A 21,325-nucleotide genomic window follows, 5' to 3' on the forward strand; every position below is an offset into this window, starting at 1 on the left:
CGTCGGTTCTATGTACCGGTGCGACTCGGGATTTTTCCCGACCAAGGACTGCCATGTCAGTGTAATCCCATTTAATTTTTTGCGTCCCTCCCACACATTGTCATCCTCCCAGCAGCTCCTTGCAGCGGGACTGCTCCATATTCTCTTGCTCCGGGAAGGTATCGAACCCAATCCGGGTCCGTCTCCTGACCCCGGTCCTGAGAAATGGGTTTGCTGCATCTGCCGGAAAATAATCTTTTTAGGACGGTCATACTCTTGTCAGTGTGTCTCGTGTAAGGGATGGTTACATCGGACAGGTTGTTCTGGGCTAGACCCCAAAACCAGGCGTCCACGTAACTTCTATAAATCTTTTGTGGCTCCTTGCTGTTCACGTCCTAGGACATCCCGTAGTCTGCACCTTAGCGCCCCCACACTACCCTCAAGCAGTCCCGCTGCTCAGCAAGCCAGAACAAGTACCCGCTGCTGCTCGTGCCCCACGGCGCCACCAACTCCCACGACCGCTCCCACTCATACCTACAATCTTCGTAGTAAAGTCGGTAGAAATACCGAGCATCAGCCCCTGCCCCGTCTTCTCCTCCCCTCTTTTTCGGCCTCCTTTTGCACCGTTTGCCAGCACAGAATATATATCTTTGCGACATCCGCCAAATGCAGCTCCTGCCTTGGACGGTGCCACTTTCCTAGATGTTCTGGTTTCCGCGACGGCAACCCCCCGGCGGGTTTCATTGCGCCATGTTGCCAGGCCGCAAACCCAAATACACCGGGTACCTCAATGCTTACCCAAGGACGTCCAGTCCCAGGGCCACAACAGCAATTGCGTCATAGCCTCTCACAACTCAGACGTAGTCACCCGTCACTTACTCATAGAGTGACGACGTCTCCCCCGGTGCACTTCAGAATTCTGCAGTTAAACTGTAATGGATTAACTGGGAATATCACGAAGATAGTCGATGCGGCACAACATCCGCATCGCTGAGATTCAAGAGACTAAACTCACAGCAAGATCTGCTCTGTAGACCTGTTCTGGGTATAATGTCCACAGAAAAGATCGCGAGAGCGGAAAAGGAGGCGGCCTCGCGTTTATCATACACCACCCTTTGCAATATCATATATTTCGTCCCGACATCGGCCGCAGGGACAGTGTCTTAGAACGTCAAAGCTTATCTGTCCGGTAAGGCTATGCAAACCTAGAAATCATCAATATCTACATTCCTCTTGCCACCTGTTGCCCCAGTGGATACCGCCCTAATATCAGCGCCTTACTCACTGGCAATAATCGCATTATCTTAGGCGATTTCAATGCCCATCACCGATCTATGGCATTCAGACTTGCAGGCAGAAAGTAGAGGTGAGATGTTGGCGGATCAAATAGAAGAAACGACGTTCTGCACAATAAACGGAGACGTCCCCACACGTATGGTAGGAAGCTGTCACAGTTGGCCGGATATATCAATCGTGAGGCAGCCGATATTAACATTGGCATTTGACCACCTGCCTATACTTATTTCGCTCGAGCGTACCGCCGACTTCATTGTCACAGAAAAACCCACTTTCATAAACTTTAAAAAAGGAAAGTGGGACGAATACAAATCCTTTACAGACAACCACTTTGCCGCCCTCCCTATCCCGACTGATGCTCACCAAGGGGAGCGTGCTTTCCGCAAGGTCATTGAATCCGCCTCGGCGCGCTTCATTCCCGCCGGTAGAATTCCCGAAATTCGGCCTCACTTTCCGGCGGAGGACGCAAATTTAGCGAGAGAACGTGACCTTATAAGACAGCTCGATCCCGCGACCCCCAAATAAGGGATATAAACGGGCGAAATGGGAGGAGCACCTAAGCGGTTGTAACCGAATCCGCCTAAGCACAATGACAAAATCTCTATCGCCTTTGGGGATAAAGTGCTGTCGGCTGCGATAAAATACGCGAGCGCTTTCTGCCGACAATATATAATACATTCTACGGTCGACAAAGATAGACGGAGGGCCAACAGACACGCACATAAACATAAATTCAGCGCGTCTCCAATTACCATCACCGCCAAAGAGGTTGAGGATGCCATCGGTCATGCTAAACCATCCAAAGCCGTGGGCCCAGACGGCATAGCCATGCCGATGCTTAAAACCCTAGGGAAAGAGGGTTTCAAATATTTAGCACCTGTCTCCACCTTTGTCATTCCCGAAAAATGGAAAATGGCCAAACCAGCTAACATAGGAGCGTCATATCGCCCGATATCTCTCCTATCGCCAGTAGCCAAGACGCTTGAAGCCATTTTGCTCCCCTACTTCAAAGCAAATTTGCAACTACCCTCTCATCAGCATGGCTTTAGAAAATGCCATTAGCGGTTTAAATCAAAATCAAATCAAAACCCCCACCATAGAACAGTACTCGTTGCGCTAGACCTATCAAAAGGCTTTGATACCTACAACCATGGCACGTTACTGCAAGACTTGGAAGGGTCTACCCTTCCCCCATGTCTTAAAAGATGGACCGCAAATTATCTGGGTGGTCGGCAGGCATCGGTACAATTTAGAAAAGCAACATAAAAACCAAGAAGAATTAAACAATGGGTGCCACAGGGTGGTGTCCTATCCCCACTTTTGTTTAACTTCTACATATCAAAGCAACCTTGACCACCAGAAGGAGTTACTATCGTTGCCTACGCCGATGACTGCACAATAATGCCCACAGGCCCAGGCCCACAGATCGATGAGCTTTGCAACAGAATAAACGGCTACCTTACTGATCTCTCTAGTTTTTTCGCCTCGCGAAACCATTTTGAACATCCACGTTGTTGTTGTTGTTGTAGCGATAAGGTTGCTCTCCGAAGGCTTTGGGGAGTGTTATCGATGTAATGGTCCTTTGCCGGATACAGATCCGGTACGCTCCGGTACCACAGCACCATTAAGGTGCTAGCCCGACCATCTCGGGAACGATTTATGTGGCCACATTAAACCTTCAGGCCATCCCTCCCTCCCCGCCCGCAAGTTCCATGAGGAGCTTGGGGTCGCCAGACCCTCATCTGTTAGTGAAACAGGATTCGCCGCGGATAGGTGAGGTTGACAATTGGGTTTGGAGAAGCTATATATTGCGCTGGCAACCTGAAGGGTGGCGCTACACAGCCCCTTGAATCTGATATTTTAGTCGCATCTTACGACAGGCATACCTACCGCGGCTATATTCTGACCACCTAACCCGCTGGGGTGAACATCCACGTCGTGCACTACGCTACCGACTGTCCTACACCCCAAAATCTTGGGTGTGACGTTTGATCAGGATCTACATTTTGGCGAGCATTCAACCGCAATTGTACCGAAAATCAAGAGCCGTAATAAAATCCTCAAATCTCTTGCTGGCAGTACTTGGGGAAAAGACAAAGGAACGGTCATTACCACTTACAAAGCAATTGGCCAGCCGATTCCATGCTACGCGTCCCCTATATGGTTGCCAAGCCTAAAAACTACTCACTGGAAGAAGCTACAGGCCTGCCAAAATACTGCTCTCAGAACCGCTACAGGCTGTCTTCTTATGTCTCCAGAACACCATCTACATAATGAGGCGAGAATACTCCCCATCAGGGAGAGAAATGAGAGGCTTACCAAACAGTTCCTGTTGAATACCCAGAAACCTGGGCATTCCAACAGCCATCTGATTGATGAGCCGACACCGCCGAGGGGATTAAGGAGTCTACTCCGTAAGCATTATGAGGAAATACGGCCCCTCAGAACTCAGCCGTATGAAGCCAAAAAACACAAGCAGGTCCTCAGTGAACTCCACAAACAGGCGTCGGACCTTTATGCCAGGAATTGTCTGGTGAATCCAGTACTCAAAGAACAGTACCCAAAACTTGCGGAAGAGGAGCGCACACTCCCCAGGGCAACGCTAGTCACTCTAGCTCAACTTCGATCTGGATACTGTAACAGGTTAAACTCTTACCTATCCAGAATCAACCCCGACATAGAAAATGTATGCCCTGCTTGCAATGTGTCCCCACATGACACCAACCATCGCTTTAATTGTAATGTGGAACCAACGCCTCTAACACCCCTCTCATCAATGTCCACCCCTGTTGAAACAGCAAGTTTCTTTGGACTCACGTTAGAGGATATTGATGACAATTTGTGATTGGTCACACCTATTGGATGGGGCGAAGCACTGCTACAACAACAACAACAACACAGGATATGCATTGCGTATGGCGGAGTTGGTTCTGGATAAGTAAGAGTTTAACCTACTACAGTAGGTACCCTCCTCAAGGGTGTTTTTTCCGCATCCATATTGGAGACGTGTAGCACACGCACGGCTAGCCAATATTGCCAACATTTGCCACCTCCACGTCGTAAATAAGGTTGCCGAAGAAGTTACGCGAGTGTGTTATGAATGGCGGTAATGTAAGCCTTACCTTCACGATAACATCAACCTGCTGGGCAGATGCCTTCTCCTGAAAGAGTCCGAATTTCTAAGTTTGCTCGTAAGCAGAAAAAAAATCTCATCCGAAGGTTGTTATTTAGCTTCCTTATTTAGTACCTGCTGGATAAAACCAGAATACGTACGTTTGTATTTTAGTCGAATGTGACATTTTGTGAACTGCAATAATTAACTTGACTGTTCCCAGTTCCCAGCTCTGAACTGAACAAAAGTTTGTTAATCTCAAAATAAAGCATTTCGACCACCGGACAAAATCGGTAGGTTCTAGTACTGAAATCTCGAACAAATTTGCTTTGTTCTGAAATATCTGTTATACAAACATAGGTTTACAAGTTTTTTGGAAAACTTGGCAAAAGTCCGAGAATCTTTCATCAAACCCATGGACCTAGTATGTACTTTTGTTACTGCGACGATAGGGTTTGGTAACCCCTATATAACTCGCTGTTATTAAGAAAAATTCTCCGATTGAAAAAGCAGAAATCGATGCTAACCGCTCTCACCTAAGCTAAACTTTATTCGGGCTCCCAGTCAAAGCCTTATACAACTGGTAGGTCGTCGGCCGAAAACTTAGAACTTATTTGAAGCTTTGAACAAAATTTATGCACTATCTCGTATGTATCTATGTATGTCAGTGCTACTTCGGAAAAGTGACCGTTTGTTGGGTGAGACCTGCAACCTGATAATTTCCCCATACCCTTTAATCAGTGTTAAATTTTAGAATACACTTCAACTTTCATGTCAACTATTTTATTCGATTTGTAAATCGTTAAACAAATATTGTTAAATGCATTCCCAACTTTTACTTATAAACTGTCTGCAGAAGTGGTCGTCGTCGCAGTTCGATTGGTTTGTAGGCATGTTGATACACGCTCGCCAAACGCCAATGCTCTGGATAACCGCCCTCCCCAGCGCCACCACCAAAACTTCGAAAAGGCGGCACCAACGTGTCGATGTCGTAACTTCGTTTAGCATAAGGATCGCGCTGTCGTGGTACGACTAAAACTCGACTAGCATTGTGACCCTCCAAGCTACAGCCGCTATCCGTACTAATAAAATGGCCAGCTGCATCATATTTTGGTATACCTACACGAAATGGTGGCGGTCTGCAGACAGCGCGCGGTGGTGCAGCATGAAAGCAATCCGGCACCGGTGGCTCTGGCGCAACTTTTTGACATAAGCGCGAACGAGCGCGCCTAAAGAAATTAGCCGCACCGCCATGCGCTTTAGATCGTCGACAGCCACGTTCGGGTACGAGTGCTTCACATGAGCCAGTTATCCCAACGCCACCACTACCGCCTAGATATTTCTGCCTTAAAGCGCGGTAGCCTTCATCAGCCAATATGTTCGGCGACGATTGATATTGTTTACATAAACGATTTGAAGGCATTCCACAATCGCGCGTCATGCTGCGTGCACGTGTCGGCGCAACGCAATCATCTGTGCTGCACAGACAGTCAGTATCACGACCAATTTGTTGGCCACCAAAATCTGTTTTTCGCCGCATTATATCCTTGTCGAAGAAGTCCGTTTCGCCAAGCGTGTTATTAAATACGCCTGTTGAGCGGCCAAGATCTTTGGGCGCCTCGTCGCGTGGCGATTTCACGTAGTTAAAAACAGCTGGGCCGGCAGTATCATCTGAGCCATCAATGTGAGGGGGCGGTTGAGGCTCCTCTGCTGGATTTGAGGGCCTATAATCCCAGCATATTGCTAAATCCATTGCTGTCATTGGTTTTTGTGGCTGTGCGGAGGTGATGGCGCGCGATAAATCACCGTTATAAGGTTTAGGCACGACGCCGCATGTGCGCGGTCTGAAGACCTTCATTTTTGTGCAATGCGTAGGACCAGCGTTGTGTGTTTTGATGCCAACACCTGTAGCGAAAGGTGCGATGTCAAGTGCGAGTCCGGGGTGCTCGCCTATTATTTGACGCTTACGAAACGCAGCGTCCACCACACAATCGGGCAAGGGTTGATGATCAAGATTGTCATGGTGCATGCGTTTAGCCAATTCGAAGTTTGCATAAGCTGGTATAATGGGTGAAGGAGAGCGTTCATTTGGTTTCGCAGTGATGGACCGCAGCGGCATATTTTGTTCTGGCTTCTGTGGTGTAGGCGAGTCGGGATTTTGATATCCAAATTTCTGTTTAAAATATTCCAAACTTGGTCCAACAGAATCGGTAAGCGCAGCTGTTTGTGGTAGTAAAGATGTTTCTGTTTGCACTGGTGGCATTGAAGTAGTTTGAGATATGGATGGCCCAGTTGGTAGTTCTATACGCGTCTCTGGTGACGTGCGAGGCGATGAGACGCGCTCCAAAGGCAGTGGTATAGGACGCGTGAGCGTAATGTCCGGCTTATCGGACTTGTTAAGTTTGCAGAGATGATCGCCTAGATAAAGTTTGTCTAACGGGAGTTCGGGCTCAATGTTATTATCGCGTTCGTGTTTTTGTTGCAGCAACTGTGCGCGTGACGAATGTTGCGTTTCGTAGGGTGTGAAATCTCCGGGGACATACTCTAAATCGAAATACTTAAAAGAAAAAAAAAAACAAGAAAAATTAAAATGAGTTTTTATTACAATTTAAGTGCATTTCAGAAAAAATGTATATACTATAAAAAATATTAAAAAAAAACAACGAAAATATTGTGGTGCAGTTATGGTTATGCTGGTATGGCTACGATTTCTGACGGTGCTGTAGTAGGATTTTTTCCAACGGTTTTCTTCTTGTTCTTATTCTTTTTATCGGTTTTTTGCTAATCGGAAAATAATAAATGGTTAAATAAAAAGGAAGGAACAAACTCAAAAAAGCAAAACAAAAAGAAACAAGAATTAAGCTCACCTTTTTATCGAGGCCCTTGGCACACTGTCCAGTATCTTGTTCACCTGGTAAGAATATGCGTCTAACCGTTTCGCATTTGTCATCACATTTCGGTGGCTCATCCTTTTTTCCACAAACACTCTTTTTATGGAGAAAGTTGCGCCATTTATATTTTCGTATTAGACACTCATTGTACTCGTCGGCGAATTTGCGAGTTATTTTACGGGGCAGTTCATAGGTACTGCGAAAGTAACCCCAAGGGTTTTTATCTTTTCTGAAAAGTATAGGAAAAATTATTGAAAATTGGAAATAAAGCAATTTTTCTTGGATAAAACTGCTTAAGTGAAGATCTTTAGGATGAATAGGATGGATCAATGACTATGTAATATGAAAAATGTGTGTCAGGCCATTGGCTGAAGTCATTTCGCATCCGAAAAATTTAATTTAGCCACGACAACTTGATCGAAGAAAGCGATAATTTCTAAATGATACGCCCCGATATTTGAAAAACATCAACACCTCCGAAGACATTACTTTTTGACAAAGGAATAAGTAGCAAGTGTTACTTAAATATTCCATCTCGTATAGTTAATAGTCCGAATTTTTCGAACTCTCAAAAGTAGCCCTCAAGGTAGCGCAAAGGGTAGCGATGGGCATACAACGTCTCACACTTCTCACTTTAAATGTCCCCCTGCGCGTTAGGGTGCATAGAATATACCCGCGGCAGGTATGCCTGTCGTAAGAGGCAAGCAATTTATAGCTTCTTCAACCCAATTGTCCACCTCACTTACCATGGCGAATCCTGCTTCTTTAAGAGCCGGGGCTCTGGCGACCCCATCCCAGATCCATTCCTCATGGATCTAGGGGGTTGGAGGGCGGTATGGGCTAGAAGGTTTCATGTGATCATACTAAATCGTTACCGAGTTGGTCGGACTAGTACCTTAAAGGTGTTTTTACCAGAAAGTACCGGATCTGCATCCGGCAAAAGACCATTAACATCGATAACATTCCCCAAAACCTTATTATCACAACAATAACAACTATAAATGGCCGACTAAAACTTCGTTGGGAAGCCAACAAAAACTAGCATATTTCTAATTCCATACGCGAAATATATTACTTTTCGACGCAAGCAAGCATTTCAAACGTGTTAGTCTTCCTGCAAATCTCTCCTCGAGATAATCTGAGAACAGGAGGATATCCAATCTGGCATGGGTACTTTTAGGGAATCGATTAGATTTTTAGAGCCTAGAAACATTATTCGAAGACATATTGAATCCGGTCCTACAAAATTCCAGAAACTAGACTAAATATTAAATCGCATACTTTTTATTCGAAATGACGGCAGTTCTAGGTGTCTTAAACTTACCGTTCAACACTATCCAGCAAATGTCCTTTATTGTTAGCAATTATCTTAGAAGGCTCTTTGTGACTACGTGGATGTGGTGGATACCACTTTGGCAGCTCCCAATTACATAACCGTTTTGCGCTGTACGCTTTTTCGAACTGGAAAAACAACAAAAATGTCGTGAATTTCTATGAGTTAACACACAGGTCGACGTTCAGAAAACCAAAGTTTTTCAATCAATTATACTACAACAGAGATAACTTTACCGGAAAGAAAAAAATTTTGTTTTTTTGTTCATCAGATTTTTATCGGTAGCACGATGCCGACAAGTTATTATTTTATTGTCGGCCTTTTATCGATAGCGAATTATTACCGTCGTTTTATTGGGGTTTCATCTGCTTGTTATCGTCAGTTTACAGATTTATTATCGATTTTCTAGTGAAGTTTTATCGGTATCTGTTCATATCCTATGAGTCGTCTTTAATAAATCGATTATACGCCGATAAGACATCGAAAACATTTCGATATCAAATCTATACATTTTTGATAAAAAATAAGTAACTTTCCCAAAAAATTTGAAAAAAGTCGCTTAAATGCGGAAAACAAAAAAAAGTCGATAATACGCCGATAACAAATTGGTAACACCCCGACAAAGAGTGGATAAATATTCGATAGCTTATCGAAAATAAATCGATATGGAACGGATAACTCATCGATTAAAAGTCAGTACCTTATTGATAACCTTTCCTTCCCTTTCCTCTCTTTTCCATCACTTTCCTTATCTTTCCTTTCCATTCCTTTTCTTTCTCTTGCTTGCCTTTGCCTTGCCTTGATCTGTTGTCCGATTTCACCTCTTACACTTTTCGTTTACATTTGGGATTGCTCCAAATATGTTTATAAATAAAAACCACTAGGAAGGTTAGGTTAGGTTGAACTGGCCGGTCCATGAGGACCTCACATAGACTGATTGAGTCCGTAGTGTTACCAGAAGTTTGTTTTAATGACCAAACTGAAAAACCCTATCAAAAACCAGGACCTATGTTATAAAATAACTCCGTTCTCTTGGCAAATACTAGAAGCTTCCTAGGACTTAAGCCACTTGATGCTTCTAGATCTGACAGCTGTATCACTCCTAATAGCTGGAGTCTTAGTCTGGCAAGTACATGGCACGAGCACAGAACGTGCTCGATCGTTTCATCCTCCAGCCCGCACTTCCTACATCGACTATCACTGACCAATCCTAATTTAAAGGCATGTGACGCCAGAAGGCAGTGTCCAGTCAGAATACCCGCCATGAGTCTACAATCCTCTCTTTTTAATGATAGAAGCAACTTTGTTAGTCTAAGGTTGTAAGACCTACACATAAACTTCGACACTTTACAGCACCGCGCTTGAACCCACGTCTTTCCCGCTTGGTCGATCATGTGCACCACTAGGAAATAAATCATACAAATTTTTCACCATACTGATATTAATCCTAAACAACCTGTTTTTTTCAACTTAAATATTTCATATCTAACATTAATTCGTTAATTTATATATTTTTAAGCCTTTAAATACCTACGCACACAAAATATGTACAAATAAAATTATTCGTGTTTACTATACCGACAAACATACATACATTTGGGCGTTTTGTTACATTTTTCCAAACATTTGATGCCAACCCCCAACACTAAAAAACCATTTTAATCTTATGTATGTATGTATGTGCAAAAAAGGCGATTGAAAAAGTTAATGCATATGTTTCATGAAGACCGTATGCTGAAACAGCAGACAATACCCAGCAAAATTAGAACCTTATATAAGACTTTTGTCATATGGTCAAAAGGCTTATGGCAGCAGGCTTTAATTCTATAACGAATATAAGTTGTATGGCGTATTCCTTGTAATACTTCTTATTTTTCTGCACTTATGCCATCAGGCATAAGGTTTATCTAAAAGATAACGCTATGTATAAGGCTTATAACCCACATAAAATAAGGATTACACAAGGAACTATTGCAAGCCATTAGGTAGAATATAACAACCTTGTTATAAGGCTTATGAACCAAATAAAATAAGGCTTTATATAAGGATAAATGAGGCTCACTTCGGGTGTTATAATAAGATAATACATTGCGTACAATAACGATTATAAGGCTTGTGAACCAGGTAGAATAGGGAATAGTATGCTATTATTCAACCTAATTATATGTAGGTATTATTGCACATATAAAACCAAGACTGCATAGGACTTATAATAAGACAGCATCTAACTTTGAATTCCTTTTTTCATCTTTATAATCACCTATTTCAACATATTATTTAAGTATAAATTGGTAATATATCATCGAAAATTCATTTTCAGTTCCTACGTTGAAGTTACGAGACAAGTAACATTAAAACCCCATTTCCTGCATTCCAGAAGTCATTTGGAGTCGGTATTAAATACCTAGCTCCCGCCAGTGTGTATATATAAAAACCGGAAATGGATTGCCTCAGACAACGAGAAATAAAAAATCGTTTCAAACGATAAAAAGTAGACTAGAAACTAATTTTATCGGCGTTCCAATTTTTCAATTAAAAAGAAAATCCAGTTTCCTTGAAAATATTACGAAAATTGATCGACTAGAGTTAGGTTTTATGTAGTATGTATCCCGTTTAAGCTTAGGCAATGTTTAATTTTTATTATAGTCATCTGAGTAGAGCTCAAAGAGTATAACGGTACCCCGTAACGGCAAAAACTAATCGAGATAGATATAGACTTCTATATACATATCAAAATTATCTGGACGAAAAAAGAAATTCATCTAGCCATGTCCGTCCATCCGTTTGTCCGTAAACTCGATAACTTGAGTAAATTTTGAGGTATCTTAATGAAATTTGGTATGTAAGTTCCTGGGCACTCATCTCAGATCGTTATTTAAAATGAACGAAATCGAACTATAACCACGCCCACTTTTTCGATACCGAAAATTTCGAAAAACCGAAAAAGTGCTATAATTCATTACCAAAGACGGATAAAGCGATGAAACTTGGTAGGTGGGTTGACCTTATGATGCAGAATAGAAAATTAATAAAATTTTGGACAATGGCCGTGGCACCGCCCACTTTTAAAAGAATGTAATTTAAAAGTTTTGCAAGCTATAATTTGACAGCTGAGTATGTAATGTTCGGTTCGGTTACACCCGAACTTAGCCTTCCTTACTTGTTTGTATTTACTATATTCTAAGGCTTAGCTGTCAGAAGTGAAACCAATGTTCCTTATTGCTTACAAGGTGCTTATGCCAGTTTTTGCTGGGTACACTTTACGACTTTCGCCTTTATAAAAATGATAGCGGTGATGATCAGCGTTACAGTAATATAGGGTTGATGGGCGTGAGTTGCAATTACATGGTGTAATTTTTATATGACATATGTATACAACGATTAAGGAGTTTTGTTTCTAATACCGTTATAATCCTTGTTTACTTTTCTAAAAAACCTGAGGAGCTTAAACATTTATAAACATATTTTAGCAAGTGAAAAGGGAAAATCTAAAGCAAAATACAGTTAATCGGATGTCATTTATTATTGGTTGAGTCCAATTTTGTTTAGCCACCGTCGCGGTATCGCGTTCTGATAAAACTGTAAATGCTGTAGCACCTATATACGCTACATATTTTCTAGTCTCACCTCTTCAGACGGTAATAAATGGTAATCCTGATTGGAGAAGTTCAAGGGGTATCGCTCGGAAGTAAGGATGGCTCTACGGAGACTCCAAAAATTCAAATTGATTTATTTTTACTTTTAATACCCAAAACCGCATATAAATAAGGCGCAGGTCAAAGCTCCAAGCTCAGACCGAAATGTATATATGTATATATGGTATCACCAAGTGTAGTATTATCGATTTTCGAATTTCCGAATTTGACATTTATTTTCATGTATTTTATTTGTGAGAGCCGCTATTCGGATTGGGATATACAATTTTCTAACAAAATTAGGGAGGCTCGAAATTAATTTTAGACCTATGGTCCCATGGACAATATTACTCAGTATGACCAATAGATTCAGAAACTAGATGTGCCTTTTCAACAATAAATTATGGTGCGATTTGCTTGAAATTCGGTGCAGGGTACTTCTTTGACCAAGCAAATATTAAGAGGAAAGAAAGTGGTAGTAGACAATGGAGAAAAAGTGGAGGAAGTGCGAGGGCATAAATGAAAGTAGAGGAAGCAAGAGAAGGAAAGACGACGAAGAAAAATAAAGGGAGGTTGAGGCAAGGACATGGGAGTATAAGTAAGAGTAAGTTTATCCGCAAGCCGTAATGGATCCTTTCCTACACATAAGCTTGGACAGCCACCTGTAAAATTCACTGAGCAATTTCTAACGAGAAGAACCACCCTACCATGATAGGGAAACTCCTCCATAAAACGGTACGCATCTAGGGACACTCCTCAAGGAGGTGTGTTATACCCTATGCTGTGGAACCTTTCAGTGAACAGCTTATTATATAAGTTAGAAAGCACTGATTGCCAAATTATCACTTACGCCACTGGCATAGCTCTAACTCCAACAGGAAATCATCTTCAGATTCTAGGTGAACCATCCCTGATCGCGTCAATGCTCGTAGGAGACTTGTCCCCCGTGCAAGAAGCCGCAAAGTAATTCCTACTAGAACTGAAAGGTTATATTCACCAAGCACTAAAAAAGAACTATCTTTCAAGCCACTGCAATTAAATGGGATAAGGCTCGAACTTTCACCGCAAGTTAAATCCTTCGAAAATATTTTATACAGTAAATTGAACTAGCGCAAACACGCCGAGGACAGATGCACAAAGACCATAACTGCACTCTACTCCTCTAAAACAGTCATGGGCAAAATATACGGTTTAAACCCATACTCGCTCGAACAGAAATCAAAAGAGACGAGGCAAGGGACAGACTGCGCAATAAAAAAATTTGTTGATAAGGGTATTAGGGATGGATCAACTGAAAACATCCCTGCAACCTCTGTGCTCCGATATAGTGGGTTAACGAGACTATACTTTGTGAAACACATCAATTCTTCATTAGTCCTGGAATATGTAAAGAAATGCATCAACGGGAAAGTTCGCGTTTCCATCCTGCCATCGGGTAACAAAGTAGTTGGAAGCTTGTAAGCAAGGTGGATACTGCTCGTTATTCGAGGGTGACATAATGACCACAGGCTTACTATCAAAAATGCACTCAGGCAAATTTACTGTTCAATAATTATTTCCTGTTGATACTTTCCATTACTGACCGCTAAAGCCGTGAGAAAATATTATAGTTTCGCTAAAACATTTTCATATTAAATATGCAAATGTAGGCAAGTTGACGAATTGTTAATATGCTACTACTGATAACTAATATGAAAATATACGCATTGGGAATTATCGGCAGTCGTCGTACCATGGACGGCACTTGGCACTTGTCAGCACCAGCAATGATTGAGCACTAACGCAACACGCGTATAGGCGGCCGAGTAGCTTGAGACAAGCGGTGAATGCCATGAAACCACAAGCAACGCCACGTGTAGGCCAAAGTTTAGATACCTCTCAAAATAATTTGAAAGTAACGATACTTGCACATTTCACACAGTGTTATTATAATTAAATTTTACACGGTAATTACATCGGCTTAGCCAGCAACAACAAAAACAGTTAAAGCATAGAGCACGTGCAGAGGCAAAGTGTAAAGATTGCTAAATTTGCGTGGTAGATTATTGTGTTGCGCTAATCTGCGTAAAATTGTTAAAAGAAGATTTTTGTCATAGTGCTTATAGGACAATTTATTTGATATCTAATTTTTATTTGGCACATTTTAACTTTCCGCATTCTTTTAGAAGTGTTATTGGTTCAAGTGTGAAATACAAATTGATTTTAAACTCAATTAGCAAATGCAACAAAAGAAAGGACATGTTATAGCGGGAAATAATTCTTGTAGTGGAAGAGGAGCACTATAGCAACAGTAACTTACTTACGTGAATAGATCATATGTATGCAAGCACAGTGGTGAAAAGCGATGAAAGTTACGAAAGTTCAGAAGTGGGATATGATAAATATTAGAAAATTCAGACGAGTGATATTAGGGCTAAGTCATAGTCACAATATAAGGTTAAAAGTAGTGTGTAATAGGTTACGTTGAATGTGTTCATAGTGTTACCAGAATTTGTTTGACGACCAAACGTAAGAACCCCAATAAGATGTCACGACTTATGTTATAGAATAACTCCATCCACTTGAAGTTTTTTAGGACCTAGCTTAATTCCTATTTCGATATCTGGCAACTCCGCCGCCCCTTATAGCTGGACTCTTAACCTAGCGAGCGCAGGACACTAACACAGAATGTGGTCGTGTGTAATACAATGTTGTGAAAATGAATTTACGATTTGCAGCACTTTTCAAGCACAATTTTTTTTTACTTTTAGACTTCCACAAAAAAGTTTAAACTTTTGAGGTTTGTTTTAAACCCAGAAGTGTATAAAAGTTTCTGTTTTTAGATTTATTGTTCCATTAAGTATACATTTAAACCAAATAAAATCAGGGTAGTTAATTGAGAGGTTTTAAATGTAGGTTAACAAAATTGAGATAAAGTGACAAATATTTTTCCTATTGGGAACCAAATTTCAAGATTTTCGGGAATAAGTAACTTACTAAGTTTTAAGGGTAGTGGTGTCGAAAACATTACTGAAAATAAAAAAATTTAATAAGAGAACTAATAGCTTAAGCGTAATTTTCTTAACCTATCTAACCATTTCTGTATCAATACTGGAAATTCTTTTACCACTATATGCAGAAATCTTTTCCCTTTCTATCAGCATGAAAAAGTAGTTTTATGGAAAGTGGAGTTAGCAGCTTTTACCGCACCGTCGACGATAAATGTGTAGAGCTCATTACATTTGGCAAAATTTCTTTTGTACAGAAGGCGCTATACTTAATCGGTTTTCTTTAATTTGAAAGATGTTGAATAAAATACACTAAAAAACTAAGCAAGGAGATGTCGCACCCGTTACATTACATTACAACTCTTCAATAAATGCAAGCCCCATTTTGCATAATAAAACGGCTATGCCACGAAACAGAGCTGCTAACCCCTAAACACTTAAATCACTTTTGTTTTTGTTTTGCCCTGCAAAATAGGCGCAAATACAAATTCACACTTTGAATATAAAAAAAAATTATAGCACTCCCATATGCCCTCACATATAAATTCGATTCATATGAAAGTGTCTGAATTTCATATGAATGTGCAAAGAAAAAGCACTTCATATGAAGCCAAGGCACTTCGGTATGATATTGAAATTTACACTAACAAATTGACACCAAGAAATTTTTCGAAAAATATTGTAGCACTGAGAAAAGTTTTAATTTAAAATCTATTCATCAAAATTCTTTAAAGATTTGAAATAAATTTTTTTTTTATTTAAAAAAATATAATTTTTTATACAAATTTTTTAACAGCTCTGCTACGAAAGGATGTTTAATTTGTAAATAGCATATTTGATGGTATAGCAAATTTTATAGTTTCAGATTTGGTTTTAAGCCATGGTGCAATGTGCAGAGAGGGTAAGCGTTCGGTGATGATTTTTTTACACATACCCGAGGGTGTCATTTATCACGTTTTATGCGTGGATTATGTAGTCAAGAAGCTACAAGCTGGCTGGTGGCATTGTAACTTGAAAACGTTGACAAAATACGGTAGGGTGCCACACCCCTCAATAGCATCATCACACGTCAAACAAGAATTGAAAAAAAAAGTTCAATATACAATAGTGAAATATAAAGGAACAATGTGTGCAAACATAAGTAGACAGATAGAAACCGGATGAGCATGTAGTTTTGAACAAGTGGACAAGCACACACTATCAATGGGTCAAATTTTAAGGAAGAATCGAATGTTTTATCAATAAATGCAGATATTCGCTGCTATACTGCAAAGAGCAAAGCAATTTCATATCAATCTGTTCTATAATAGGTATGCCCTTTTTTGTTTTATTATTACGTTTTTTCATTTATTTTTTTATTTTTGTTATAACTCACAACTCAGAGGCACGCAGCCACACCGTTTATACTTACTAAAATACCCAACAATCTGAATTGATAAAAACAAACAGATGTCCAATCAATTGTAAGTAAATTAGTGTAATGTTCAATCAATTAAATGACACCGCCACTGTAGATATCGGTATCGCAGCCCCAGTACTTTCTTTTAAGTAACGTTCATCCGTGGTAAATCGTTATCGCTAGAACGTTTGAATTAGCACTGAATTTCTGCACATCCATTCTATAGCAGATTCATAAATTAACTTACTTAAAGAGGGGAAAAGGGAAAGTTGTGTATTAAAATATTTGATGAGTCCAATTAATGTGTAAATGTTTATGTTCAGCAGTTATTTCAGATCCCTACATATGCAAACGTACAGCGTTGTTAAGCAAATTCGTTACTATGTACGGATATATTTTGTTATTATTTTTTATGCTAAAGTAAATCAGAGAAGACAAAAATGCTAAACAGGGGCCATATACCGTAAATTAAAAATCATAATGCAAATCAGATGAATTTTCACTGAGCTTTTCATGGCAGAAATAAACTCGGAGTAATTGCCAAACCATTACCAAGGGCTATCCCGCTTAGAAAACCTTTTTTCTTACTGAAAAAACTTGTTTCTAAAATTTTGATGGTGCTTTGCCATAGACTTGAACTCAGGACCTTCGGTGTGATAGGCCAAGCAAGCTACCACCACACCAAGGCGGCAGCCATTATAAGTACATAAATGTCTTTGAATCTGATTTTTACAATTAAGTTCTAGAAAAACCAACATTAACCCTGTATTCTTTTAAGCTATTTATAGAACTGTCAGTTAGCCTACTTTTGTCAACATATCAGTTATATGATTATGTTGATCAAAAAGTGGTGAAGCAGGCGATTTTGGCATAGCAAATTTCAAAAGAAAAATATGTACTCAATTAAATGCATCTAAATATTAGTTGATTGTAAACAAATTTTAACTTAAACTTAGATTTTCAGTAAACATTTATGTAAACGGACAAACCGAGTCTATTAAATACATCAGAGAGAGTAAAGAGCTCTTATACAAAAGCTTGTGATAGTTTAAAAAGAAAAATATCGCTACAAATTTGTATAAGGTTGAGCACTTAAACTGAATCGTCCAAAGCATCACGTTTCTGGGCCGAAGCGTTTTCATCTATTCGCATAAAAGCTAAGCCAACGAAACTGCTGGATTTAAAATAGCTGAGCTACAGCACAATGCTAAATATTTTTTCAAACTTCTCGGTGGCATAAATCTTTTGGAAATGTTTTTTTTAGACGACTGCCAGGTTTAAATCTAAGATTCCGCGCCGTATACCGGTCTCTCTTTTGACCTGAAGATATTGGTAAAAAAAAGCGTGCAAGTAAGTTTCATTCAAAAAATCATATCGCGGAAACTAACAACGCAAGGGTGTCACTCTAATATGTATTCGTAAAAATTTTCTTCGATCTTTTGATTCATTCGATGGATTTAAATTCCCTTAGTGTGACCAATTGGCGCCAGTTAGCAGAGCAAAGAAGCGACTAGCGCGCCTTGTTGGACGGCCATAACCGTTCAAACGGTTCAGGGCCAATTAAGTAGGTAAGGTGGTTTTAAATGTAATCCAATGTGCTATATAATCCAAAGTTGCCTGTGTGGCACGTGAGAAAAGTAGGGACTTTCTCATTTCCGTAGCTGTGGATATTCGCGATGACCACAAAAGGCTTAAAAATTGTTACCCTCTTTTAACATTTTTACCAAAACTTGTAAAATTTTTGGAAATTCCGCTTATTTGCAACCTTCTACTAACATTCGAATCACTTAACTGTTGGATAAATAACTCCACTATTCAATAATGGAAAATGGCCTTTATTAAAGTGCTTCACAATAACACTTCTACTTCTCAACAGATAGCGTGCTTAAATCAAACTGATTCGCCGTGGCTCAGCTGGCGCTGCTTTTATACTCTTTGGTTTCCTCGTTGAAATATTTTTAGGCGTTTCTATTTCTAGAATTTGTTACTTGTTTACCAGCTATAAAATTACTAGCTATAACTACAGGTGCACGTTATTATAGCTTCTCGCATAGCCCATGCGCGTGTATATGTGAGTGATACTTCCACAGATGTTTGCCTACTTTTGGGAGCATCTCAGATAAGATATATGCATGTGTTTGTGAGTCTCTCTCCGCTGCGTGTACGTACATATGTGTAGACATAATGATTGATTCGTTTATGTAGATATAAGTGACTGCCTGCTTTATTGTTGTTCATTTACTTAGCATCAGACTAGTGATGTGAGTATCACTTAGTATTTTACTAGAAGACACCACTTTTCAGACATGCCATTCATATATTTCAATATCTGGTAGGCGATCAAAGTAACAACGATTCAACAAAGAGGAGTTATGTAGTTCATACATGGCGTATACGTAATAAATAAAAATCGAATGTTTGATTTTGATAAGGTATTCGTATATTCGTCGATCAACGATTATTCGAATAACTATTCGATTAGTGATTCTATTTTACTTACAAAAATCTTAAGTCGAATAATCGAACACTCGTTTGATCGATACATTAATAATAATCACATATTAGAAGGGTCTATAGTTTACTGCGAAATCCTACCGGTAAAACAACAAAGCAGCTCGAGTTTTGCCCGCTTTTTCAGTAATATGCTAAGCATTATTACTGCACTAGTTGTAGAATATTTCCCTATTTCGGAAAATTTTTGGCTATCGCCCTATTTGTGTATTTTTTTCAGAGGCGCCCTATCTCAGAATTAGGTTCAAGAACGCCCCTTCTCAAAATTTGTTCCATAAACACTCCAACTCCACTGTCGGCATTTTGTATCCGGATATTGCCTTGCCGTGATTGTAATTGACCGAGATTTGGTCGCTTTTTGATTATGGGACTATGTAATACGCTCTATAAATGACACTTTTTCCTATATCCGGATTTTCAGTACGGGTCATTTGCAGTTTAAGCCGAATTCAGTTTAGCCTTTGACTCATGCGCTACTTTTTACTGTTCCTCATAGTTTAAGCGACCAAAGTTGCATATTTCAACTATATTCAAAGTTAACAGTAGTTTAAACTCGCACTGAAACCTCGGGTCATAATGACCAGTTTTGTACGTGCATTAGGTAGCTACAAAATACAATTTCTGTATAGGTTCTACCCGGCCATGACTCTTGAAAATCTATATTTGTACCGTTCCAAACAGCGTACATCCTTTGTACTCTTCTATTTACTTCTCCTGGTGATTTCATCATGGGTATCGGGCTAAATAACCTTTTTTAATATCATTCACATACACACAAGCAACATTACTCTTTCATCCTCCTAAAAACCTTAACTCCTATTTGTATACCTTCCCTTGTCCTTGCTTTATTCAATAACTCCAAATTAACGGCGACCAAAATACCAGTATTTCACTTAAATTATAATTTTACCTAATTTCAGCACTTTATCTAAAAATACCTGATTAGCACTAAAATGATACGCCATTACAAGAGTCGTGCACACCGCAAAAGGTGGTTAACGAAATTTTTTACTAAAACTTTGATTTGCTACTGCTTTTTTTTTTATTAAATATCAAATTTTTATGACAAAAAGATCTTTCGCTATCATTTTTTAGATTATTTATTTGTAGGGTTGCTAAAAAATGTCTTTACACTAACCCAAATTTTTGTTGCTTATAAGTCTTTAGTTTTTTAGCGACTAAATATGTATGTATGTATTTAATGAAAAAACAACTAGGAATACCAGGACAACGTTAAGTGAGAAGGATGAGCAGAAACTTGTAAGTTGTCATGGCTCAATGGGCAAACGCGGTTTAAACTTATTTGCTGGAATATGTAAAGGAGGTCGTTCATAGTTGGCTGAAAAGTCGGAATTACATTGCAAGCAAAGTCAGCACAGTTTTAAACTTCGTGCAGTTGCTACGACAATTGAAAGCATAGTTAAAGGGTGCATGCCGTAGTGTACGATGTTCTTGGGTGCGATGTTTTGCAGCACGGTGCTGTGACCTTCATAGAGTACAGTTGTTGAGTCCAGAACATCTACAGAGACAGGGGTCGTCCGAGACAGGAACTTAATTGAGCAGTTGTCGCAAACGTAATTATTATGTACTGGCAAGCGGTGCACAGGGTGACAGAGGCTAGGAGTGTTTTCCCCAGACCTACAGGCGTGCTTGTGCCGAAAAGCGGTCGGGAAGACGGGGGCAGGGGCTGGTGCTCGACGCTGCTCCGAGATAAACTTTGTACATAGTAGCGATGAGGCGCGGCAGTATGAGCTGGAGACAGGGTTGGGCGCGAGCAACAGCGGGTTCTAGTTGTGGCTTGCTAAGCATAAGTGCTGCTAGAAAGTAGTGCGGGGGAAGGGAGGACGATAAGGCGCAAACTAAGGGAACCCTTAGCGCTGGAATAACAAGGTGCTACAAAAGTTTTATAGAAATTACCGTGTCGACGAATGCTTAGCATAACATCCTTTACATTTGACACACTAACAGGAGTGTGACTGTCCTAATACATTTATTTTCGGTTGAATTGTTTTAACGAATCATATTCACATTAGAGAAGAAAATAAACAATAATTTTAGAGTTGCACTCTACGCGAGTAGAATCCTGTTACAAATATGAATGTATCATACTAATATTTAGCAGGCGAGGCTCTGGCGACCCCAAGTTCCTCATGGAACTACGAGTGGGGTAGGATGGGCTGAA

At 40.1% G+C, this 21,325-nt stretch overlaps 1 protein-coding gene across 1 annotated transcript; it reads right to left on the minus strand.

The window, feature by feature from the left end:
* Nucleotides 1–5,222: 5,222 nt before the first annotated feature.
* LOC137248411 (uncharacterized) lies at nucleotides 5,223–20,214 on the minus strand. The gene is made up of 4 exons (XM_067779351.1): nucleotides 20,082–20,214; nucleotides 8,603–8,739; nucleotides 7,255–7,507; nucleotides 5,223–6,944 (listed from the first exon to the last, which is right to left on the minus strand). The coding sequence occupies exons 1-4, from the start codon at nucleotides 20,106–20,108 to the stop codon at nucleotides 5,223–5,225; spliced, it is 2,139 nt and encodes a 712-aa protein (XP_067635452.1). The 5' UTR covers nucleotides 20,109–20,214.
* Nucleotides 20,215–21,325: the final 1,111 nt, after the last annotated feature.

This window comes from Eurosta solidaginis, chromosome 4 (genome assembly GCF_040869045.1).
Source record: "Eurosta solidaginis isolate ZX-2024a chromosome 4, ASM4086904v1, whole genome shotgun sequence".
Taxonomy (NCBI): Eukaryota; Metazoa; Arthropoda; class Insecta; order Diptera; family Tephritidae; genus Eurosta; species Eurosta solidaginis.

Excerpts from the sequence above, each read along its gene's own strand:
- LOC137248411 (XM_067779351.1), bottom strand. The coding sequence starts at position 20,108 with ATGGCGTATCATTTTAGTGCTAATCAG. Across the intron at positions 8,740-20,081 it reads ATCATTTTAGTGCTAATCAG|TTCGAAAAAGCGTACAGCGC; the intron begins GTATTTTTAGAT and ends TTGTTTTTCCAG. Across the intron at positions 7,508-8,602 it reads TTGCTGGATAGTGTTGAACG|AAAAGATAAAAACCCTTGGG; the intron begins GTAAGTTTAAGA and ends TATACTTTTCAG.